The 27,043-nt window shown below is 42.2% G+C and overlaps 1 protein-coding gene across 1 annotated transcript in view; it reads right to left on the reverse strand.

Moving 5' to 3' along the window:
- Positions 1 to 742: 742 nt before the first annotated feature.
- CIBAR2 (CBY1 interacting BAR domain containing 2) overlaps positions 743 to 27,043 on the reverse strand; it is a 28,518-nt gene continuing 2,217 nt past the window's right edge. The window contains exons 2-11 of the mRNA XM_069966312.1: positions 19,061 to 19,206; positions 16,625 to 16,885; positions 14,419 to 14,653; positions 12,313 to 12,381; positions 10,411 to 10,512; positions 9,623 to 9,628; positions 5,526 to 5,630; positions 5,105 to 5,218; positions 4,900 to 5,001; positions 743 to 874 (exon numbers count right to left, since the gene is read on the reverse strand). Of these exons, the coding sequence (XP_069822413.1) occupies positions 743 to 874; positions 4,900 to 5,001; positions 5,105 to 5,218; positions 5,526 to 5,630; positions 9,623 to 9,628; positions 10,411 to 10,512; positions 12,313 to 12,381; positions 14,419 to 14,653; positions 16,625 to 16,644 (885 nt within the window). The 5' untranslated portion in view covers positions 16,645 to 16,885; positions 19,061 to 19,206. The remainder of the gene's footprint in view (positions 875 to 4,899; positions 5,002 to 5,104; positions 5,219 to 5,525; positions 5,631 to 9,622; positions 9,629 to 10,410; positions 10,513 to 12,312; positions 12,382 to 14,418; positions 14,654 to 16,624; positions 16,886 to 19,060; positions 19,207 to 27,043) is intronic.

A 27,043-nucleotide genomic window follows, 5' to 3' on the forward strand; every position in this document is an offset into this window, starting at 1 on the left:
GAAGACAGGAGGGAGAGCTTCAAACTGCTTTTTCATGATAAAAATGCATTTTTTGGCTAATAAACCTAATTACAAAGTTTCTTAAAATCGCCTGGACTATTGATTTCTGGAAATAAAATAAAATTCACGACAGTGACACTTTAAGGGTGCGTTCACATGTACAGGATCCACAGCAGATTTGATATCAATGTAACAAAATAACTGAATACAGCATCAAATCTGCAGATATGCTGCAGGTCCTGTACGTGGGAACGCACCCTTAAAAGGATTTTTCAGGCAAAAATGATGGTCTATCCTGAGGATAGGCCATTAATAGCTGATACTGTACCCAAAGTAGAAAAACTTTTTATCAGTCTAATGACAGAACGAGATGAGTTTTCTGCATCTGAATGTAAATAAGCATGTTCTCATTTACTGACAGCATGCAGAGATCTATGAAAATGGTAATGAACTGAGATACAAATTCTATTAGCTGCAAAAGGTAACATCCATGTTCCGCTTAATAATAACAGGGGGTGATGGGATTTCCAATGTCATGACAAGATTTTCAGCCCCAGATATGATATTGCTATTTGCTACAGCAGTGTGGCTTTTGGTGTTCTCTAGTGATTGTACAAATATTACCCATAATTGTGGCATTGCACTTGCCCTCAGTCAGTCCTGTAATCTGGGATTTTGCAGTGATCTCCGCTTTGAGCAGGAGCGATTGTGGAGCTGTGTCTGTACGGCACCACCACACTGTTTATTTCCGCCCTTTGGAATATTCCTGTCTCTTGGGCTCCCTGTAGTCGTATTCTTCATCAGAGTCCTCATCGCTATCCTCTTCCTCCTCCTCGTCCACAGGCTGCTGTCTCTGCAGGGTGCTCGCCAAGCTCTACAAGGCAAATATCACGTGATGTACACAGGGACTATATTTCTTACTTTCAGAGGAATATTAGAAGCTGTTGTGAAATTAAAACTGCCAGCATATCCTGAAGCTGCAGCTAGCCAACAGCTGGTTTAAATCAATGTTTCATATTGAGTAACTTTGTAAATTAATGCAATGCTTACTCATTCTGTACTGTTTTGAAGTCAAGTCTCCAATCACATCCAAAGCTGCAAAAAGAATTTTGCTGGTTCTACTTTTTTTACTGCAGAATATTGTAGTTTGTTCATTAAAGTAACACCCCCCCCCCCCCTCCAACCTTGTTTTCTTCTAGTTTTTATTTAGATTTTCTATTCCTTTTATAACATTCTCATTTTGTCTGTACCTAAGCTGACTGGGAACAACCAGCATATTTTAACCCTGTCCATTCTATTACTTGAGAGTTCTCTTGTTGGGGTTGTGTACCCTATTCGTCAAGGTTACAGTTTGGGAAGGTCTGTAAGTAGGGATGAGTGAATTCACAGTACTAGTGAAGCACTTCACTAGGCTCGGCCATTGGCTTGTCAGTCTGCTGCCTTTGAACTATGTGTCGCTCCCGCCAAGCCTAGCAAAGCACTTCGCTTTGCTAGTACTATAAATTTGCCCACCCCTATCTGTAAGCACTAATTTACATTTCATTGACATTTTTAGACTTGTGTTGGTTTTAATATGAGTAACTGAAAGTGGTTTAAAACAAAACTTTTTTTTAGTATGCTTAAAAAGCACCAGTATCATGATCCCAAACACCCAAAAAACAAAACCAATAGGTCAGGACAGTACCTGATTCTATTAGTTAGTTGGTCAATGGTAAGTGATAAAGTACGGTAAGTACATTGGCCATAAAGTAGTATTCCCACAATTGCACATGTCCAGGAAAAGTTATGAACCATACATACAACTGATGTTTTGCAGTGTATGTATTATACCCAAATAAACCATACTCCCTACGCATTTCTGTCACATTTGCATGACTCAGGGGAGATAACAAGGAGTATAGTTCTAATAATGTACTTGTACACTACAGTGTTATAGTGCAAATAGGGTATAACAGTGGGACATTGTAGTTACTAGTACTCTTGGTTGCCGCCATGCGGCTTCTCACTGTACCCTGAGAGCGCTGCTTTGGGGGATGCTGTTAGAGCCATACTGCATTTGTAATACACAAGATGTTCCTGACAATATATTCACTCTAACCTGTTAATTCCCCCAGGCTGCGTCCTTCCTACATCGGTGTAATCTGCAGTGGCAGATTACGGGAGGAGCTTTACGGCCAATGTACTTACTTGATGACTGACCATTGACCGAATAGGATCACTTACTCATATTATATTTGTTTTTGTTTGGGAAGTCCTTGTGTACAGTCTCAGTGTACTGCACTTACATGCGTAAAAATATTGTATTGGTTTGAGCAATGGAATTTACAAGGTGATTCCATAATTTTTCCTCTACTTGAAAATTTTTTGATGGATGTTTCACAAAGCCAGAGGGGAAGGTGGGGGCATTTTTTAAACCTTGTGCAGAGGAACAGCGAAGCAACCAATCAGATCCCAGCATTCATTTACAGAGGCCTTTTTAAAATGAAAGCTGGGATCTGATTGGTTGCTATTGGCAACTGCTCCTTTTCACAAGATTTGAGAAATCTCCCCCAGAATATTCACCTTCTGAGCATTACATCAAAACGCTGCAAGCGTATCGACCTAACCGGTCTTTATCAACATGCTATTCATAAAGACCGGTTAGGTTGATACGCGTGCAGCGTTTTGATGTAATAAACATCTTGAGGCTGGGTTCACACTATGTATATTTGAGGCTGTATTTGTGAGGCTGTATAGCAACCAAAACCAGGAGTGGATTGAAAACACAGAAAGGCTATGTTCACATAATGTTGTAATTGAGTGGATGGCCGTCATTTAATGGCAAATTTTTGCTGTTATTTTAAAACAACGGCTGTTATATTGAAATAATGGCAGTTATTTACCGTTATATGACGGCCATCCACTCAATTTCAACATTGTGTGAACAGAGCCTTTCTGTGTTTTCAATCCACTCCTGGTTTTGGTTGCTATGAGGACCTGACTTGAGGACCAAATACTGCCTGAAGTATACAGTGTGTGAACCCAGCCTTAAAGAGCAAAAAAATCAGCCGATGACTGGATTCATTCTATTCTGTGACATTTTTCTTCGTGCACGTAAACATATCCATCAATCATTAAAGCGTAACTGTCATGTTTTTTTTATTGCAGAAATCAGTAGTATAAGCGATTTTAAGAAACTGTAATAGGTTTCATCAGCCAAAAAAGCCTCCTTCTGTACTCAAGAAGCAATCTCCCAGCCTCCCCCCCTGACTTCTTATCTGTGCATTATCAGGCAAACACGTCTTCATTACAGAGAAGCCAGTGAAGACGGGTTCTGCTCTCTCCATTGTATCCTTATGGAGGGGGGAGGGGCTGAGGGAGATGAGGGAGCAGGAAGAGGTGACATGAAGGTCAGCTGTTTGTAGACTGTCTGGGCACCTAAACCGCTGGATTCTGGGCTCAGAAAGGTCAGTGCTTATCTATGAACTTACTGAGAGAAGATTGCAGGGTGTTGTGCTCTTCAGGACTGCTCCGTGCTCAGTCACTCCTAACAGCCCCTCCCCTCTCCATAGCCACATAATGGAGACAGAAATCCTGCTTCATTTGATGTGAGGGGGGAGGCTGGGAGATTGCTTTTTCACTACAGAAGGAAACTCTTTTAGTACATAAAACCTATTACAGAGTTTCTTAAAATCGCTTGTACTGTTGATATTTAATGTTTTCAGAAAAATGACCCTGAAATGACAGTTACGCTTTAATTACATTAAAAAAAAAAAACAAACATGAAAAAAAAAATGCCCCAAACCCATGGTCACTGCCATATTTCACAGTGCTGTACAACAACACAAACAAGCAAGGAATATGGCCGGGGATTACAGTGATTCGGTAATTTCCATGCATCCGCTGCTCTCTGGCCCCCAGCATGTGAGCAGTAATTACAAGCAGCGGGCGAGCCGGTTCTAGACCAGTGAATCTAACACCGTCCTGCGACTTTGTCTTGTCTCTTACAACTTCAAGCTGCGCCTTGCCTGACAAGGAATCAATTCTTGATAGCACGTTTTTTAATTTCCTGAAACCCTTCTCACTTACCGGAGCGGTGATTCAAGTGAGGCCGCTCATGCCGAGAGGATTATTGCTGTCCTTAGGGGAAAAGTCAAGGTACAGGAACTGTCAGCACTTTTTTTTTTATTATTATTTCATTTATTAACCCCTTCAGGGTCTGCAGCTTGGAAAAAACTATAGCTTTCAAAAATGTTGTCAGTTATGATCATGTAATGCAATGCAATGGAAAAGCTGACTGACAATCTCTGCCAAAGCTATAGGGGAAGCCATTAGTTCTCATCTAGCTTTTCCAACCTCTTGAATAAAAAGTATATGCTTATACCTGTATAACATTGTTCCCAGACACACTGACCATGTTTGCTGCAGTACTAAGCAGACTTGCCATTTGGGAGCCTATACTACCTGTACCTCCATCACTTTATGACTAGGAACCTTTTTGGACTTATGTCAACCTATGTAATGATGGCCATTTTGAACTGAAAATCTGCTTGCCCTTGCAGTGTTGTAGGGCACCTGCCTGTATTAGGCGAGTTGTCAAGGACTGCTAGGGTCAGGTGAAGGGTTAACTGGACACAGCGTAGTTTGTGGCGTTGCAGCCCCCCCAGTGCTTCATTGATGAGAGATGGGTCAGGGATGGGTTTTAGTAGTCGGGGGAGTCAAATTGTCATGCCTCCCAACAAAAAATAAAGAATGTTTCTGAGTCCTTGGTTGTATGTTGGGGGAGAAGCTAGGCCCCTGGAGTTAAGATGAGTGGCTCCCTGCAGTCTTTCTTCACCTGAACACTGTAATTCTGTATAACTAGGCACCTGTCTAGACTCAAGTGACTACCAACATGTCCGCTATATGCCATCATCTTACCATACTGCTCATGTGCCAGGTTGTATTCGAGGAAACATTAGTGGCAGGGATGGGTCTTGCATCCTGTGTCCCAGTGTTTATGTGAATCTTTGCTCGAAAATCCTGAAAAAAATAATTATCCATCATATTACCACAACAGAGAATATACTTGTGGCTGACGTCCCATGATCTCCTGTAGGGAGTAGTCAGACACATAATGCGTTACCTCCATATCTTTCTCCAAGTCACATTCCTGCAGACTGTGGAAGGCACTGGTATAAACCTCCAGAGCTCTAGCGTGAAAAATCATCTCAATTGTTAGGAAATCTGAGAAGATTTTCTGTATGAAAAAATAAAAAGAAGAATTCAGTGAGTTTCCTAAAATTAGAACATGACCATTTTTTAGACTAGTGACGACCACTAATGGCTTCCAGCTCTTTACAGATCTGTATAAAAATACAGATTTATGTGCCATTCAGAGTTACACTGCCCACAGATCTCTACCTTCTGCCCTGCCTGTACTATGGTCAGTAACAATTGCCATTCTAGGATTAACCAGCACTTGAATTTCAAAGCTTAGAATCAGACATTGATTGATCTGGTATTATATATGCAGTTAGAATAAAAGGGCAAGTGTTAACCCTTACCTGAATGTCCTTGATTTTCTGTAGCTGAAAGTTATCAATGACCTCCTCAAGCTGCAGGGTGGTGCGGGCGGCATCTACGGAAGCTTTTTGAACACTTGACTCCGCCTATAAAGTAAAGAAGAAGATGGAGCACACTTAGTTTACATCGATGGAGACAGTGGCCCCAAAGCAAAGAGGTGGCTTTTACGCTGCTTGATATCACCGCACATTTATAACTTACAACAGGCGGACAAGGTCTTTGCCGCCCTATTACATATGTATCATCAGTACAGTTTCTATTTCCTTAATGGTTAACATCACAGAACCAGATCACACCACTGAAGAGGTAAGAGGAACCTGGAGCAGCCCCCTATCTCTGTGGACCCCATAGAAGCTACACAGTCTCCCCCAATAGTTCATGGGTCAGTCATAATAATAATTATTATTATTATACACATGGATGCCCAGGTTATACATAAATCATGCATATTCTGTATACTGGTAGTTTTTTTTACTTATACCATATACCATACAATGCCCATAGTAACAACCTGGTACAAGATTATGAATAAATTATACATATTGTACATCTACAATTTTATACCATAAGATATGATTATATACAAGAAGATGTATTACTTATACTAGATGTATATGTATAGTTATAACAGAAGATGACCGAGTCATACCAGGATGGCCCACTAGGTTTTAGCTTAGTCTTTCCTATGGAAATGTCAATATCACATGGAATTATATTTAATTGGTTCTGGTATCATATAAGGGTAAATCTTGTGTCTAAAGTGTAATGATACATAAATATTTCAGATAATAAGCGTTATGGCATAAATCTCTGTTTCACCTGTCTTCATTAACAAGATGGATTAGAACTGTTATAGAATACAAAATCTGGAGCAGCGTCTTGTACATGTGATCTGATTACGCATATCTTGTTTGTACCAAGGGAATAAACTGCAGTTTTGCAGGAATTAAATGTTCACAGCTTTTACAAGCAGAGAGAAAACCCACAGGTGATCTGGTAAAGTCTTCTATACACTGATTGCTATAAACTGATCACCATTGCTTTGGTTTAAGAGCTCCCTGTACTGGGTCAGACGCGGAGTGGAGGAGGGGCATGGTCTGCATAGCATGGTCTACAGCACAGTACTCTGACCCAGGAAGTCTCCCTCACCTTCCATATCATAGCAGATCCACTTCAGGCTGGGGCTTACATCAGGGGACAGGACTGTAACCACTCTTTCTCTGGATAGAGGGTGCTGCTATACTGGGCTCACCCTATACACTGCTCATTCCTTCACACGGCTGTATAGAAAAGTTTCTGTCACTGTCCTCCTGCCCTGTCCTCAGTGTGGTACTACGCTACTGCATTATGGGGATCTGCAGTTCCATCCTGTATCTACAAACTGCTGCTGTTTTTCAGGTTTATGCACTTACTATACATTATACTTCACATGCTGATTGCTATACTGTACAGTAACTTATAGTATCACATATTCATCTGTTTCTAATTGTTTGTTTTATCTGTTCTACATGTTATTCAGAATAAAAAATCATTATTTTTGGGATGTGGAACCAATTGTCGGCATTTCAGTGATTTCTTATGGTAAATTTTGCTTTGGTTTAAGAGTAGATTTGGAGTACACAGTCCTGGAATGAATTATGCTCGTAATCCAAGGCACCACTATATATGTAGTCAGGGTAGTTGAGTGTTATACACATCATACTATACATTGCTGAAGAGATTCCTCAGTGTAGCTTTACAGGGAACCTCTCCTGAACTCTAAACCTGCAATTCTATGAATAGAACATAAGAGAAAATAAAAAAACAGAAGCAGTAATGTAAAGATCTGCCAGGCTGTAACTACAACTCCATTCATCATATTGGTAATAGTGGTTGGATGATTTCAAACATTTACATCAGTGGCCTCCAACCTGTGACTCTCCTGCTGTTGTGAGAATACAGCTGTCAGCAAGGCTTGGGGTGCACCCATGCAACAACTGGAGAGTTACAGTATTGAGACCCTATTCCTACAGTATAGACAGAATCTAGTGCCTGGAATCAATCATCCATTACAGGTGCAACAACCCATATTAGCATGACTGTTTTTAATGCCCCTCCTGTTAGAAGCCTGGTCATTACTAAAAACAACCCTTTCATTGTGTTGCTATGAGAGGACTGGTCGGAGGGTTGATGGCTACTACGATAATCATTCTCTGACACCGGGAATGTATGTGACTTATGCCAGGCGCACAACATTAGCGGCTGTTTACCTTGCTTTGGGCATCAAGGGAAGACTGAAAAGCAACCAGGACAGAAAGAGTGAGAGCTCAAAATCAAATTCTATTACAAATCCCTATAAGTTTTGGTCAGATTTCTTACAGTTCTTGTAGCCTGCTGGTGGCGATCTTTTGCTGTGGAGTAATTGCCCACAGTTACTACTGAAACACTAGAATGTTGACAGTTTGAGGCTATGTTCATACACAGTCTTTATCAGGCTATTTGATGTCCGTCTTTCCAGACGGCCATCTTATGGCAATGACAGACACAAATAATGTTAATGAACTTTATTTGTGGCCGTCATTTGGCGCTAAAATGATGACCGTCTGGAACATAGTGAGAACTTAACTTGAATCTGATTTTTTTTTTTTATTAATGAGGCCTACTACAGTACCTCACTGCTTCTTGGCCAAAACTACACTTGGAAAGGCCTTGGAGATATTGGTGGACAGTGAACTAAACTCTAGTGATCAGCGCCAAGAAGCTGCTGTCAAGGCAAGTAAAATCATAGGATGCATCAAAAGAGGCAGTTTTTCCTCAATACAAATCACCAGTAAGACCACGTATGGATTATTATTTACTTTTGGGTGCCTGTATATAGGAAGGATATGGCTGACCTGCAGAAGGTACAGAGGAGGGCGAAAAAGGTTATAAGGGAATTGAAGAATTGCAGCATCAAGTCTTAGGGTCCTATTACACGGGCCGATGAAGGCCCGATCAATATCGCTGGCTGGCCCTTCTGTTCCTTATATAAATATGTTGCACTATTTGTTGGGTGTTTGTTAAATGCAGGAATTTATGTTCTGTTCCCTTTAAATGCCACTTACGTGTATATCCCTGTAAGAGTTTTAAAGTGCTTGATAATAGCTGTGAAATTAAATCTGACTCATCAGAGTTAGTATCCCTGTACTGTGGGTGAAGTATCATCATACTGGGCGATAATGGAAATGTAACAAGTTGGAGATTAGGAGCGTACAATAATTTACTACTATTATCTGGTAATTCTCACTCGCTTGGTCCTATGTTCCATCTAGGTCAGCCGCACACATAAAAATGGTATTCAGGACCAAGATTTCATCCTAAACAATATTCTGCGTGTGCTTAAGTGGTATAAATTTATACCAGTCGAACATATATAATTATATCAGTAGATGTCCAGATTATCCCAGCATGTTCCATATTATATACACAAAGGTTTATAATATATATTTGTTGTAGATATATAATTATATCAGTAGATGTCCAGGTTATCCCAGCATGTTCCTTATTATATACACAAAGGTTTATAATATATATTTGTTGTAGATATATAATTATATCAGTAGATGTCCAGGTTATCCCAGCATGTTCCTTATTATATACACAAAGGTTTATAATATATATTTGTTGTAGATATATAATTATATCAGTAGATGTCCAGGTTATCCCAGCATGTTCCATATTATATACACAAAGGTTTATAATATATATTTGTTGTAGATATATAATTATATCAGTAGATGTCAAGGTCATACCAGCACCATCCACATCATTATATATATAAAGATTTGTAACATATCTGCTGTATATGATGAAGATGTATAACATATACCAGCTGTCCATATAATTATATAAAAAAAACATATCCACAAAATACTAGAATGATCCAAATCAAATTGTGCAGTTTCAAATTACAGATTGATACAATAAGTATAAGTATGCTTTACTCATCCAATGGAAGCATAGAATCCAGGGTCTTTAAGTGAATTGTAGACTGGCCACAAGAGCTGATACTCTCCTACTATGAACCCTTGGTTTAGACTGAATGACATAAGACACTCACCTGGGACTGTAATGATAAAGTCAAGGAGCAAATCACACAGGACTAATCATACCATAATATTATCATATTAGAATAAAAATGTTGTAAGAAGATGTCCTCTGCCATGCCCAATAAGAATGACGGATGTTAGGACACCCCCTTTCACTGATGGTTAAAAGGGAAGTCCGGGGAAATGTTTTATGAAAGTATTTGTATTGCCCCCTAAAAGTTATACAAATCACCAATATACACTTATTATGGGAAATGCTTATAAAGTGCCCTTTTCCCTGCACTTACTACTGCATCAAGGCTTTACTTCCTGGATAAAATGCTGATGTCACGACCAAACTCCCAGAGCTGTGTGGGCTGTGGCTGCTGGAGAGGATGATGGCAGAGAGATGGTCAGTGTCTCTCCAGTGCCCTGTGTCCCTCTGTCATCATCCTCTCCAGCAGCCACAGACCGCACAGCTCTGGGAGTTGGGTCGTGACATCACCATTTTATCCAGGAAGTGAAGCCTTGATGCAGTAGTAAGTGCAGAGAAAAAAAGCACTTTATAAGCATTTCCCGTACTAAGTGTATATTAGTGATTTGTATAACTTTTGGGGGGGCAATACAATACTTTCATAAAAATTTTCGCCGGACTTCTCCTTTAAGCATAATTACCCTACCCATAGGCCAACCTGGGCAGGGCCCTAACTCATCCATAGGAACATAAAAGCTGCAGAAGATGGCCTCTATGGCATAACAGCTATTTGATATTTCATGATAATGTTGCCAAATGAAAGACTGTAACAAATGCAAAGGATACAATCATGTGACGGTCAGATGGCGCCCTGTGCCGCAACTTCTCCAACTTCTGCAGCTCTTTTATCTCTTTGTTCCTCACTGTGTTGAATTTCTTTATTTCTGCCTGAAAGGAAGACAAGGAGGAGGAATGTCATCCACTTCACAATAAACCATCACACCATTTAGAAGAAATGTCGCACAATTCATTTCTTATATTGTATTTACAAAGATTAAAGGATGCAGCAGCTTATCTGGTTGCAACAACTAAAATAAAGACCATGTAATATAGATAAGTGCCTATAGGGTATAATGTAATATGGATACCTAATACAGATACTAGCAATACACTATAAGGGAAACTTATCAAGTATGGATATGCTGGTCTAAAGTGTAATTCACCCACTTCAGATTTATTAAGAGACAAAGACTAAATAAATCTGGTCTATTTGAGGCTGCCCATGTGGTAGCTGCAGAAATCTACACCAGCTCCAAGCCAGTATAGATGTACGCTACAATTTATGTCACAGATGGAGGCCAATCCCACTTACACCATGCTGTGTCTCCTGCCTGCCCACTTTGCAAGTGTTTCATGCATTTATATGCAACTGCTTTGTTTGTGCAAAAAAATGTGACTTTTTGGTCTGGGGTAGATGCACCTTTAGGCATCTATCAGTTCTCACAACGTAAATTTTCTAATAATCACGTCCGTTTTTTGACGATTTGCAACAACAGCCGTGATTAATAGAAAATTTACGTTGCACTGCAGTCAATGGAATCCCGGCCGGAGTGTATACACATAGTATACACTCTGGCTGGGATCCCTAGCGGTCGCAGGAAAAAGTGTTCACACACCGGCCGCACTTTCCATTGTGTGCTATGGTGAATTGGGGTGCGGGCACACACTGATGTGACAAGGGTCGGATTAACTTTACCATAGGCCCTGGGCTGTTCACCAGGCCTGGGCCCTCACCACCACCCTACTGTACATATGGCAGCACTAGCGTAGTGTTCATAGTACAGGATGCATAATGTCATGATGTCCTGATCTGTGCAAAATTGCGGTAAAAAACATGAATTTTTTGCAAGTCATGGCAAAACTGTAGCCAGGGACAATACTCCAATGAAAGTATAAGTCTGTTTGGCTGGCCATGGGCCCCCCAGGAGCTCAGGGCCAAGAGCTACCACCTGAAAAGGGCCTATTATAATCTGCTACTGGATGCGCCTGCATCCCAATTCTGGTACTGGTGTTTTACAGTGTGTGAACCCGGCCTTAATAAATATCCCCCTTTATAAGTATAAAGGTACTGGGAGACAAACACACTACAGCTACAGAAGTTTTTAGGACATCTCATTCTAATGGAAATTAATATGGAGTTGTCCCTTCCTTTGTGGTTAAAACAGCCTCTACATCTCTGGGAAGACTTTCTACAAGATTTTGGAGGTGTCTGGGAATTTCACCCATTCACCCAGAAGAGCATTTGTGATGTTCGACACTGATGTTGGGGTGAAAGGGCCTAGATGACATTTTTCGTTCTAGTTAATCATGAAGGTGTTCATTAGGGTTAAGGTCATGGCTCTGTGTGAGCCAGTCAGTCCTTTACAAGTTGTTGTGGCTCCTCAATGCTTTCACTTTTCAGTAACGCCACTCATAGTTAGCCATAGAAGAAATGTAATGAGCATACTTGTGGAATCATAGTACACGACCACCCTGGGCTCCAGTGAGCTCTTCAGAATGACCCATTCTCTTATATTTGGTAGTAAAGGCAGGCTGCATTGGTAGGGGCTTGATATTATACACCAGCAATAGGGCTGAATGAAACACCTGCATTCAGTGATGAAGAAGTGGGGGCCAATACTTTTATCCATACGGTGTATTTGGATACAGAATATGAGGTCATATAGATACATAAAATTTAGATCTTACCCGCCTTTCCTTTATTAAGGGTCCATACATTTTCATTGGGTTTACAACTTTGGTTTCCAGTCTCTCCACCTGCATATACAAAAGACATAAAGTTACACTTTGAAGAAGTGTAGGGAAGACTAAGATTACCAGACAAATGAGGCTGCAATATGTATAAGTAAAAGGCCTTTTAGACGGAGCGATCTTTGGCTGACCACGGCTGCAAATAAGCACCGATCAGCGAGATTGGCGATCACTTGCACGGCATAATTAATCAAGCAGCCAAGCCACACAAATGACCGCTGTGTCGTTCTCGCACCCATTTAAATATATTGTTTACACTGGGCGATAAAGATGATTTATAGGGCTGCACAAAAGATGTGATCAGCCAACGAGTGGACACTTTCTCTTAACTTCAGATAAGGATCCCAACACTGATCCTCAAGGGCCCTACTAAACCTGTGGGTCTCACAGTAGTGTACCAACTCCCCCTTCTTCACTATTGGGAGCATGTAGGCTACAGGTAATAAAGTACTCATAGTGATCGTATCGAGATTATGTCTTATTGTTTTTTGGTTTCATTATGGCAGACATTAAATGTGCACTGTATAATTCACCATAACAAAAGTGACCGAACACTCCCTAAGCTTCAACATCTGGCTGTAATATTAGCTGTTGGTTCACCCATTCAGGTGTTGGGCTCCTCTCGCCTATACACAGGCAGCACAACGTCTCAACGGAATTTACCATAATACTACTGATTCCAGAACAGTTTGTCTCGCTCAGTCCACCAGGGTGTATATATATATATTTATATAGCTTTGTTAAGGTGTTTGTAGAGGATGTGAACATGACCGGGGAGAAGACGACTCCCTAGTAATCGTCAGCCAGCAATTAATGAGTAAATAATTAGCTCGCCAGCAGTCTTGTTTCCAGGAAAAGTGGCTGATTAAGAAGGTTGCGAGGCGGCCCTCACCTCCACTCTCATTCCTCTTTCCTGTAGAGAGATCATTTAGCTGCCAGCATGCTTGATTCATTAACACGCTTCTGTGTTTCAAATTACCCAGCAAAGGTCAGCTTTCCATGGGCAGAAGATGAAAATCATTACATGCAGATTATGGCTTTGAGGATTAAGGAGCTATGAATATGGAGATGAGACATGCAGGCGCTGGGAGACGATTGCAGCACAGCGCTCTGGTAATTGACTTGCATAGACATGACAGCTGGAGCGACCTCTCTCTCCGATACTGGATTTAGCTTTGAAGCTTTGCTTGTGCATTTCACCCCTAGTTTTAGCAGCAGCACAACATACAAGAACTCATAACCACTGACATGTAGCGTTTTTGTGCTTAATAAATGATGGGGACAAATGAAACCAGCAACCAGTCTACATGCCCACTATAGATGTAAATGGCAAATGCCATCCAAAACAAGACTGAACCAGTCATTGATGCCTGGCACTGTGGTTCCTACAGTCCATCAGAATGGCTATTCACACACTACGGTTGAAAACCACATTTGCATAACTAAACCGATTTTTGTGATGTGATTGTGTTGATACTGAATGAGATTGGGGTTGGGGATTGGTACCAGTCATATTACTATTGCGGGTAGAGAAATGGCAGTAACCCCCAGCCCCTGGTGCCCAATGTTCATCTTGCCACATAAGGAGATGCCAGTATTATGAATGCCACATAGTAGGTGGGGCCCAGAAGCTTCAAGTTAAGTCTTTTTGGCATGCAGATATCCCTATGGAAAGCGGTCACTTGCTGCAGGGCAAGGCTATGTTCTCACACAGTATTTTTGGTCAGTACTTTGCAACCAAAACCAGGAATGGATTGACAGAAAGGCTATGTTCACACACTGTTGATATTTAGTGGATGGCATTTAACAACAAATAATGTCCATTATTTCAAAACAACAGCCGGCAAATAATGGCAATTATTTGGCAACAAATAATGGCCATTCACATAATGACCAAAATACTGAGCAAAAATACTGTGTGGGAACATAGCCTAATAGTGTATTACATAGAGGCTATATAAATTCTTTTCATCATATAGGAATCTCTACAATTTGATTAGGATCCGTAGTAATAACGTAACATGTACACACGTGATACGATACCTGAGCATGTCTGTAGTCCTGGATCTTTGCCAGCTCTTCCCCCATGTTTTTCATGGTGCTCCTCAGTTCAGGGTTCTCCGTGTTTCCAAAGTCAATAAGTTGTTTTACAAGCTCATCAGCCTTGTCCCGTAGTTTGGCTGTTTTGCGTGTGTAAGATGCCAGTATTGAGCAGAACTGTCCAAAATAATGCTCTGCATTGGACACTGTGGTCTCCATGATCTTAACTTGGGCATCTCTGTGGAGAGGAAGTGAATGTTAGGTGATATCTGGTTACCTGGACTGATGCAATGAACAAAGAGAACTCTGCTATAACAATAAGGAGGGTCAGCCAAGGCAAAGAGTAGTACTAAGGCTATGTTCACATTAGCGTTTGACCATCCGGCACCATTCCGTCTACCTTTTCCGTTTTAGAGTAAGCAAAACGGAAACTGTCAGATCCGTTAAAATCCCCATAGATTCCCATGCTATTTTAGTGGGCTCCGTTTGCATGCAATCCGTTCAAGATCCGTTTTTTTGAACGGAAGAAAAAATAGTGTTTGCAGTATTTTTCTTTCCGCTTAAAAAAACGGATCACGAACGGAAAGTGCACTTCCGTTTTTTTTTTACATTGTAGTCAATGAGGACGGATCTAAAACGGAAGGTATTTCCGTTCACATCCGTTTTTTTCATCTGTTTTTGCACTGAGCATGCGCAGAAGCAGCAAGAAACCAAAGGAGAAAAATAAACGGATAGAAAAACGGATGCTGACTGATGCAAACTGATGTACAAAAGTCACTTTTTTTAAGCCAAAATGCAAACAGACCATTAAAAAAGATGAACATTTTGCAATCAGTTTGCATCAGTCTGCTCATCAGTTTGTGCTCATCCGTTTAATGAATATAGACGGATCCGTTAGAAACAAAGAAAAACGCTAGTGTGGCCGAGCCCTAAGACTGTTAAGGGTCCCTCCAGTAGGACAGTTTTTTTTCCCATGAACAATATCTGTCTGCTATCCATAATATAGGTGATAATGTCTGATCACCAAGATTGCCACTGATCACAGGAACAGAGGTTACACAGCAGTCAGGCATGCACACTTTCGCTCCATTTAACTAAATCTAAAGATGGCTAATAGGTGATAAATGTTGTGCATCAGAGAAGCTCTTTCAATTTTCCTGGAAGTTGTGACCCTTGCCATGGCATGCAGCACCTTATTGATGATACTAGTGAGACTCTCTCAGTATAAACCTCTCTAAATTAATCTCTAATCTGATTTTCATCTTTATGGCTGGTGACAATAGAAGGACAAGTTATAATTATTTCATTATCAAGGCATACGCAGCAGAACATGGTCTGTGCTCAACAGATACAAACAATTATCCATTAGTGGAAATTACAGGCCTTGCTGCCACGACTGATGAGAGACATGGAGGGTCAGGAGATATAATCACTATAAAGGGCCTGGATATTATACAACAATCTACAAATCATCATCAGTGCAGGATATCAGTGGAAGCCACCAGACATACATAAGTCACCAGATATATGAATAGATAGATATATGAATTTGATCAGTTCCAGGTTGTGCCACTCTAGGCACGAGATAGTTATAGAATGCTAAGGAACCAAAAAGCCCAGCATGACTGAATACAAGAGTTATAAAACAAAAAAAGGAAGAGCTGTATTACAAAGCCTGACCCCCACCTGATACAAGTTACCAAATAAAGTAGCACATTGGGTCGCACTTGGGATGTGTGAAGTTTTAGGGTACAAACACACACAGCAGATACGCAGCAGATTTGATACTGTGTTCAGTTATTTAGATCTAATCTGCTGCGTATCTGCTGCGTATCGTAGCAGTAAATACGCAGCGTATAAGCCGCGTGTGTTTGTACCCTCAAGAGAAACTAAAAATTATCTTTGCTGCGTTACTTTTTATGAGAAATGATTCATGACAGAATATAAATGGAGCCTCAAACTTAAATGCGAAAAGAATCCAGATAAATATTTATAATCAACAATGCCTCTAAAGTGACAATATGAGAAGTGGGGGTATTTAGGCTGCACCAGTGACATGTCACCCAGTAATTCTGCTGCCAGAAGAAATGAACTAAAGAAAAAGTCTGTAAAATCCTGGATATTATCAATCATGCTGGGGTCTAATTGTAATACACATAGTGAGAAGTCATGCAGGTACACAGGTAGCAGGCGGCTGTGTAAATCTTACCTGGATAATACAATGTTCATCTTGGGGGGTCTGAATTATTAATTTTCAGACTCTGGTGCAGAATGGGGGCGTCTCTAGTATAGGGATCAGGTTTGCAGGATCAATGTATTCCCTGCTTGCTTCTGCACCCTTCTTCCTCTAAAGCAGCGTCTCCTCTGCTCCATGGTAACATAACAACAACACAGCAGAGGTCTCCAGGGTGCTGAATACACATCTCTTCTCCATCCAGGGGAGGGGCCCAGCCTGAAATTCCAGCTGGATCTTTAAACAGGACAAACCAGACAGCAAAGTGTTAATATTTACTATGCATCTTTCCAGAGAATTTATAATAAAAAGTGTGTGTTCACATTCCATTAAACTTGTTAAAAACAGCTGATTTCTACCAATATGATTGTTCATGGGGTGAGATCCAACAACAAACTGCCACTTTGACAGCCCAAGGTAAATTTAGCCATGTTTGGGTTCTTCATCCAATAGTCGCTAATCTATCATCCTATAAAGAACTTTCCCAGATTGGTCTTAAACCCGTATTATGCTACGTTTACACGGAACGATTATCGGGCGAATTTTCGCGATAACAATCGAATTCGAACGATAATCGTACATGTAAACACGGCGAACGATCGATAAATCGTTCATTTTGATCTTTTAACATGTTCATAAATCGTCGTTCGTAGTTCGCAAAAAAATTGCCGATCGTTCCGTGTAAACAGTCATCACGTGACGGCCGCCCGCAGACCCGCCCGCCGTCCGGCCCCCCGTTCGCATCCTGGCCCCCCGCTCGCCCACAGCCCCCTGCGCCGGCTCGATCGCCACCGCCGCCGCTCCGATCGCCCCGCCGCTCTGATTGCCCACCTCACCAAATCATCATTTGTTCAGCACCCTTCTAATGGTGCGTTTACACGAAACGATAATTGGCCCGATCGTATGATTAACAATGTCAGAGTAACGATTTTTTTTTTTCATAACGATCGGCGTTTAGACGGTATGATATATCGTACAGAAAATCGTTTTGCGATCGCTTAAGCCTATCTCGCACATTGGTTAAATCGGCGAACGACTGTTCACACGGAACGATCTGCAAATTTTTTGCGAGCGACGATTTGATAACATGTTGAAAGATCAAAATGAACAATTTCTCGTTCGTCAATTGATCGTTCGCTGCACGTACGATTATCGTTCGAAATAGATCGCAAATTCGCACGATAATTGTTACGTGTAAACGCACCTTAATTCTGTCTAATGTTTATGGCTGTTGTAGGCCGATCACATGTGACATGTGAACACATGTGTGATATTAACTGCTGGAATTGTGTATCTAAGGCTACGTTCACATTAGCGTTTGACCATCCGGCACCATTCCGTCTACCTTTTCCGTTTTACAGTAAGCAAAACGGAAACTGGCGGATCCGTTAAAATCCCCATAGATTCCCATGCTATTTTAGTGTGCTCCGTTTGCCCTAATTGTGCTCCGTTTGCATGCAATCCGTTCAAGATCCGTTTTTTTGAACGGAAGAAAAAATAGTGTTTGCAGTATTTTTCTTTCCGCTTAAAAAAACGGATTACGAACGGAAAGTGCACTTCCGTTTTTTTTTTACATTGTAGTCAATGAGGACGGATCTAAAACGGAAGGTATTTCCGTTCACATCCGTTTTTTTCATCCGTTTTTGCACTGAGCATGCGCAGAAGCAGCAAGAAACCAAAGGAGAAAAATAAACGGATAGAAAAAACGGATGCTGACTGATGCAAACGGATGCAAACTGATGTACAAAAGTCAGTTTTTTTAAGCCAAAATACAAACGGACCATTAAAAAAGATGAACATTTTGCAATCAGTTTGCATCAGTCTGCTCATCAGTTAATGCTCATCCGTTTAATTAATATAGACGGATCCGTTAGAAACAAAGAAAAACGCTAGTGTGGCTGAGCCCTTAGTCACTCGTAAGATACTGTCTGCTAAACCAGTGTATCTAAAACTTTCATTTGTTATTTTTTGCATTAATTTTTAATGAATTTTTTTTTTACACACATAACGTTATGTTTTCTCCTAATCCGGTGTGTGATACTGTCTGTAGCACCACTGTATCTAAGCCCATCATGTGTGATACTGTGAACTGAGTATGATGTGTACTACACCCTACCTAATGTAATGCAAAAAAAAATAATTATTTAATATGGTATATTAGATATGCTGGGGAGAGATTAGAGTTGAAAAAAATAAACAGGCGGAGAAAAAGTTTATTAAACCACCAAAACAGGAAAAGCCGCCTGCACAGTCATCTATGGGGGGAACTTCGCAGTTCAACACTAATTACAGAGAAAGCAAATAAGTGGCTAATTACCCAAAACTGCATGCAGCGAATAAAAATAATAATAATAAAAGCGTTGGCGTGAATAATATGTTTATTTATAAAGCGACTAAGAACAATGCAGGAACCTTGGATGGGATCCCAGAGAAGTTTTGCAGGATGTAAAGTGAGTGCTGATTGTAATTATTCAGGAATACAAATCTCCTTGTTCCGTCCTCTGTATAATTATAGCTGCTGGATCTGGTGGTCTCCCCGACTAATTACTTCTCATCTCCTGAAGAGGAATTAGAGGCAAGTCAGTGGCAGAGGTGAGCAATGGAAACAAAGCACCTCAGACATCTTTTTCCAGAGTTCATAAAAAGGGTCTACTTACACAGCTATAGGATTATAGTTATATTCTTGTTCATAGGTGGCAGTATAGGTAAAGTAGTTATAATCTTGTTTATAGGAGACGGTGTTATAATAGTTATATTCTATTACATTGGAAAAGCATTATAGAAGTTATATTTTTGGCACTAGGGGGCAATATTACAGCAGATACATTATTGTACATACAGCTTAGTATTACAATAGGTATATTATCTTGAGTAGCTATATACCACAAGTCAATTTCAATCCAGTCAACAAATTCCGGGTTCAGACGACTTTAGTATTAGGTGTATTCTTTCCAGCCTGACACAGTGCTCTGTGCTGCCACCTCTGTCCATGTCAAGTACTGTCCAGAGCAGGAAATATTTTCTGCTCTAAACAGTTCCTGTCATGGACAGAGGTGGCAGCAGAGAGAACTGTGTCAGACTTCCTGCAGGACATACAGCAGCTGATAAGTACTGGAAGACTTAGGATTTTTAAATAAAAATAATTTACAATTCTGTGGAACTTTCTGACACTTGATTGATTTAAAAGAGAAAAAAACAAACAAAACATTTCGCTGGAAAACTCTTCTTATTCATGGCATCTATATTAGGTTGGTGGAGGTCCGGCTCTGTGCACCCAAACCAGCTCCTTGAAGAAGCTGCGTTAAAGGGGACAATGTTGCAAAATAAATAGTATGGTGTCCAGAAATACAAATCGTCCTGCAGCAGATGCAAACACTGCAGCACCATAGTCCCATTAAACAGCTTTAAATCAGTTAAAATTTTGCAAGAAATCTGCATCAAATAGGTATTTTCTTGTACATAAGAGGTATTATTATACTAGTTATATATTCGTACATAGGAGGTAGACAGGGGTGTAGTTTCCCCGCCAAAATGTGCCAGTGATTGAGGGTCAGACAGCATTAGTGGATGTGCTCATAGTGTTTTCTATATTTTCTTTATTGGAGGCAGTTGACACAGTGACACCCTAAATGACACAGTTAATAGTGACTGCAGCCACTAGGAGGTCTGGTGATGCTGTGTCAGTACAGTAGCGAAGATTGAGGCTGGGTTCACACTACGTATAGTTCAGTCAGTATTGTGGTCCTCATATTGCAACCAAAACCAGGAGTGGATTAAAAACACAGAAAGGATCTGTTCACACAATGTTGAAATTGAGTGGATGGCCGCCATCAGGGCCGATTCCAGGGTTTCTGCCGCCTGAGGCAAACCTCAGGCGGCCGCCCCGAGTAATGGCCAGCATGCGACCCCCGCCCCCTTCCCCCCCCCCCCCGCAGCCAGCTGCTCACCTGTCCCATGCTGCAGCCGGGCCGCGCTCTCCGCTGTCTCCACATCCCGTCAGGTCCCGCGACGTCACCCTGCAGCTGTCACGGACCTCCAGGCTGTGGTGAGTGAGTGGGGTGATCGGGTCACGCGGGGCGGCCCTGCGCGACCCGATCACCCCAGCGCGTCCCCCACCGACCCCGTGCACTCACCACAGCCTGGAGGTCCGTGACAGCTGCAGGGTGACATCGCGGGACCTGACGGGATGTGGAGCGCGGGCGACGGGACAGGTGAGCGGCCGCTGTCATTTTTGTTAAGTGATACTTAACAAAAATGACAGCAGGGGGGACATAATGCCGCCCCCTGCCGGACCTCAAAATCTGCCGCCTGAGGTGGAAGGCTCATTCCTCCTCATGGCAGAAGCAGGCCTGGCCGCCATTTACTGTTATATGGCGGCCATCCACTCAATTTCAACATTGTGTGAACAGAGCCTTTCTGTGTTTTTAATCCACTCCTGGTTTTGGTTGCAATATGAGGACCACAATACTGACTGAAATATACGTAGTGTAAACCCAGCCTCAAACAGTATCGGAACTCATGGCATCCTCATGAATGATGATGCAGGGAGTTCTGAAGTCTGTGCACGGATCATAATTATTGAACTTGTAAATGCTGTCAGTCAAACAGGGTAAGCCTATCTAAGCGGGTTGCGGGATGGTGATAAACACACGGGCTGGCTTTTTTCTTGTGGCATCTTCAATGCTGCATTTTATATAAACAAGACATTCAAACAAGACAAGACAAACAAGACATTCTCGAACGTGCAGTAGAATTGTCTATGAAAACTTTTTTTTCTCCCTGTTTTTATTGGACAGCCATCATTTAAAGGCCTATACATTAATAACCTATATAGGCCTATACATTTAATAACGGCCTATATTATAAAATAACGTCCATTATTTGCAATTAAATGACGGCCGTCCAATAAAAACGTCCATCATTTCGGTCATTTGTGAACATAGCCTAAATGTGTTTTGTTGTATCTGTTGAAACAGAAGGTGGTCATTGATGGACCATACATATTGGGTCACGGTTACAAGTGGAGTACCACAGGGGTCAGTTTTGATTCTGCTTCTTTTTGATGTTTATTAATGACCTTGTAGAGGGGCTACAGAGTAGAATCTTCATTTTTTCAGATCACTCTTAACTGGGTAAAGAGCAGGATAATATAATATTACAGAGGGATTCGGAGAAGCTGGAGGCTTGGGCAAATAAATGTGCTTAATGTGGATAAATGTAAGGTATTGCCCTTGGGCCATGGAAATAATGGGGGAGATTTATAAAACATGGTGTAAAGTGAAACTGGCTCAGTTGCCCCTAGCAACCAATCAGATTCCACCTTTCCTTTTCCAACAAGTCTGTGAGGAATGAAAGGTGGAATCTGGTTGCTAGGGGCAACTGAGCCAGTTTCACTTTACACCATGTTTGATAAATCTATCCCAATGAGTATAATTATGTGCTAAATAATAACACACTGGGTAAAACTGCTTCTGAAAAGGACCTGGGGGTATTGGTTGACAGCAAACTCAACTTTAGTGATCAGTGCCAGGCAGCAGCTGCCAAGGCTAATAAAATCATGGGATGCATCAAAAGAGGCATTGGTGCTACAGATTAGAACATAGCTTTGCCTCTTTATAAATCACTGGTCACACCACACATGGAATACTGTGTACAGTTTTGGGCACCAGTATATAAGAAGGACATGACTGAAATGGAGCCGGTGCAGAGGGGGACGACCTAGATCACTAAGGGAATGGGTGGGCTACAGTACCAAGACGTATCAAGCTTGGGGCTACTATTTAGTTTAGAAAAAAGACATCTTAGGGGAGATCACAATGCACAATGCACAAATGCACAACTATATGAATGGACAGTACAGGGATCTTTCTAGTGATCTTTTTACACCTATGCCTGTAACCATGACAAGGGGGCATCCTCCGTGTCTAAATGAAAGAAGGTTTCACCATTAGCACAGACAGGGACACAATTCAAGGGAGGCCTGGATGCTTTTCTTGAAAAATATAATATAACAAGTTATGGGCACTAGATTTTATGTGATAGGACGTTGATCCAGGGATTATTCTGATTGCCATATTGGAATCGGGAAGGAATTTTTCTCCCTGGGATGGGGCAATTGCCACCTGCTTCATGCCTTTGCCTTCCTCTGGATCAGCACAGTAGGGTTATATTGTAGGTTGAACCTAATTGTATTTTTTGAACCTTATTAACTATGTTGTATGTTATGCCGGGACATAGGGGTTGGGTAAGTATAACATTTTATTATGTCCTTCCCAACCCTTGCCTGCCCAGAATTTTTAACTTTCGGCCTGAGTTTAAGTATGTTAAATGTGTGCTGAAGAAGTATGGAAAACCTTAAAAAGTTCTCCACCTTCTTCATACACAGTGGGAGCTAGCTTCTAAACTACCTCTTACTCCAGTCATCCTGACTTTATTTTTTTATTTTTTTAAAACACCTCCACTCCGCCTAGGGGTGTCCTTGGGCACAGGTCCAAATGGAGACACAGTAATAGATGGCAGCCAGGTGCAGTCTACGAAGGGTTACCTCAGCAGGCTGATGTGGTAGCAGAGGTCTGGCAGTCTCACTTGTGTCCAGAGGGTTTTCACAATATGGTCAAACCCTCAGGACACAAGTGAGACTGCCAGACCTCTGTTACCACATCAGCCTGCTGAGTTAACCCTTTGTAGACTGCACCTGGCTGCCATTTATTACTGTGTATCCATTTGAACCTGTGCCCAAGGAAACCACATTTCAACAAGCCACAGTCAGAAATGACAGGACCTGCAAAATACCTCAGCAAGGTATCCATTAGTGTGGAATAGGATTCTGGCTAGTGGGAGCAAAGCCTAGTAAGTGCATTCAACAGAAGGATGGTTGACCTTCATGTGTTTCTCAGTGTCAGTGAATCTAGGAGCATTGCCCCCTGGGAAATCAATGTTCCTAGATTCACTGACGTTGAGAAACATGTGATGGTGTCTCCGCTGTGTTTTAGTTGATCGCCCTGAAGCCAATCATGATTCTCTTCCAGTATTTATCAGCTGCTGTATGTCCTGCAGAAAGTGATGTATTGTTACCGGTCTGATACAGTGCTCTCTGCTGCCACCTCTGTCCGTGACAGGAACCACCCAGAGCAGTAGCACATACCCATAGAAAACCCTCTACTGCTTTGGACAGTTCCTTTCATGGACAGAGGTGGCAGCAGAAAGCACTGTGTCAGACTGGAAAGGAAACACCACTTCCTGCAGGGCATACAACATCTTATAAGTGCTTGAGATTTTTTAATAGAAGTAATTCACAAATCTCACACAAAGTGGTGTGCTGCTATCACCATAATCATGAATGTTATTCAGAATGAGATACCTGGAGTTTGTGTGTCCAGTCAGGTATTGCAAAGGACAGCCACCTGGAGACAGGTCAGGGATCATGTATGCAGAAAAAGAAGTAGGATGATCCAGCAACCATTCGATTAAAAGCTTGAGCTTTATTTAGTGAAATACAGACAGACGATGTCGTCTCACAAAGGTTTTCTGGACGCTTTTCGGCTGCATGCGCCCTTGATCACAGCACAGATCACTGCTGAGATTAGGGCTCCACGTGGCTGAAACACGTTAAGAAAACCTTTGTGAGACAACATTGTCTGTTTTTTATGGATTTCCCTAAATAAAGCTCAAGCTTTTAACCAAATGGTTGCTGGATCATTCTACTTCTTTTTCTACAATTTACAAAACTTTCTGACACCAGTTGATTAGAAAATATTTTTTTCTCCGGAGTACCCCTTTATATAAAAAATAATAGAAAAATATGAAAGAGGTCTTACATGATTTTACAGACATACGTTATTTTCACACTATTAAATGTTCTTACAAACTTTCCAGTCGTGTTGTCTGTATGCTTCAGCCATTGTTCTTCACACCATACCTGTGAATAGTCAGTATTCTGAATTATGTGATCATTCAGATTATGGGCAATATCGGCTAATGGGGAGAAATGGGGCAAGGGTTTCCACCATGTTCTTAATGTATATGTGGGAACACAGCCCAAAGCCAAAACCAGCTGCAGATCATATTAATTGAGATAATATAAAGGACAGATGCTACTTCTACTGTTCACACCAGGATTGAATTATAAAACGAGAACTAGCACCTGTTCTGTAAATTATCTTAATTTATTATGTTTTACACCTGGTTTTGCCTTCAAAGCTGCATCACAAAACCTAATGGTGCGTTTACACGTAACGATTATCGTGCAAATTTTCGCGATAACGATCGAATTCGAACGATAATCGTACGTGTAAACGCAGCGACCGATCAAACAACCAACGATCTTTCAACATGTCATCAATCGTCGTTCGCAAAAAATTCGCCGATTGTTCCGTGTAAATAGTCGTTACACGGAACGATAGTTCGGCCACCCGCAGCCCCGCCCGGGACCCTGCTCGCAGCCCGGCCCCCCGCTCATCCGCAGCACCCCCGCCGCTCTCATCGCCGCTGCCGCTCCGGTCGCCCCCCCTGCTGCCGCTCCAGTCGACACCCCCCCCCCGCCGTCGTTGCCGCCGCCGCTCCGATCGCCCCGCCGGCCCACGGTCATACGTTACCTGCTCCGCGCAGCAGGTCTTCAGACATCCCCGACTCCGCTCTTCAGTGCACTGATTGGCTGCAGAGGGGAGCCGGGAATTTCAAACGGCTCCTCTTCAGCCAATCAGTGCTCCTCTTCAGCACTGATTGGCTGAAGGGGAGCCGCTTTATATTCCCGGCTCCCCTCTTCAGCCAATCAGTGCAAGGCAGCACTGATTGGCTGAAGAGGACCCGTTTGAAATTCCCGGCTCCCCTCTTCAGCCAATCAGTGCATCCCGTCTGAAGACCTGCTGCGCGGAGCAGGTAACGTATGACCGCGGGCCGGCGGGGGCGATCGGAGCGGCGGTGGCGTGACGATCGGAGCGGCGGCCGCAGGTGGCGATCAGAGCGGCGGGGTGGCGATCAGAGCGGCGGGGGTGCCGATCGAGCCGGCGCTGGGGGCTGCGGATGAGCGGGGGGCCGGGCTGCGAGCGGGGGGTCGGCCGCGCGATCGCAAAACGATTTTTCCGTATGATATATCGTACCGTCTAAACGCTGATCGTTATGAAAAAAAAAAACGTTACTCATACGATCGGGCCAATTATCGTTTCGTGTAAACGCACCATAAGCAAAACTGCAGCAAAAGTAAAGCTCTTATTACACAGGGCAACATAGAGGAGCAAACAAGCAATGTCGTCACTCGTTTGCTCCTTGTTCCCACTCGCTACCACAGCTATTACATGTGGCAGCAGTGAGCAGGTGAGTACAGGAGGGGCTGCGGGGAGATGCGGGGGGGGGGGGCTGCCTAGGTGATCGCTAGATCGTTCGCCCATAGAGGATAGCGGTGTTCTGTTGCCACCGATCCTATTCCATGGAGCGACAGCAGCCAGAGCTGTGGGGTTGGAGTCGGAGTCATGGAGTTGGAGCTAGTTTTGGCTGGAGTCGGAGTCTAAGCTAGTTTTGGTTGGAGTTGGAGTCGGAAAAAAATGTACCGACTCCGACTCCAGCTTTAAAAAAAATCTTTCAAAAATGTAGAATTGAATTTTTATATGAATTTTACAAGTTTTGCTCATGAATATACATTATGAGCAACATTCTAATTGGACACTGGCCCTATTAGATAAGGGGGGGTCAGGGAATATATCAGTAATAGGACACTGGCCCTATTACATAAGGGGGGTCATGGAAAAGTTGTCGGTCACTATTTGGCAGTTTGTTTCTGAGCTGGAAGAGTCCATTGTGTGGGGGGAGATCTGTGCTGTTCTCTTCCTGGATGCTGGATGATTGTATATGAGCAGCAGTGTAATATGAAGATATCCTGCAGCTGCAGCTGTGTGTATGTGTGTGCTATGTCTGCAGCAGGCTGTGTGTGTGTGCTATGGCTGCAGTAGTAGGCTGCAGGGCCGGGACAAGGAGTTTTGGTGCAGAGAAGCCATATGGTCCCCCCCCCCCCCCCCCCCCCAAAAAAAAAAAAAAAAAAAAAATTAAAATTTTTTTTTTGTTAAAATACCATTTCGATACTTAAAGGTTAAAAAAAGCGCAAAAGCGCCTAAAATACAGCGCACTACAGCTCTCAACATACCTTCTTGTGCACTACAACATCCAGCATACCTAATTGTCTACAAGAAAGTATGCTGAGAGTTGTAGTTGTGCAGCAGCAACCTCCCGACACAACTCCCAGCATACTTTCTTGTGCAGGTATGCTGGGAGGTGTAAGGCACAAGAAGGTATGCTGGAGTTGTAGTGCACAAATAGGTATGCTGGGAGTTGTAGTTGGAAGGCTTTTGCTGCAAAACTATAACTCCCAGCATACCTTCTTGTGCACAAGAAGGTAGGCTGGGA

The sequence above is a fragment of the Dendropsophus ebraccatus genome, chromosome 4 (assembly GCF_027789765.1).
Source record: "Dendropsophus ebraccatus isolate aDenEbr1 chromosome 4, aDenEbr1.pat, whole genome shotgun sequence".
NCBI lineage: Eukaryota > Metazoa > Chordata > Amphibia > Anura > Hylidae > Dendropsophus > Dendropsophus ebraccatus.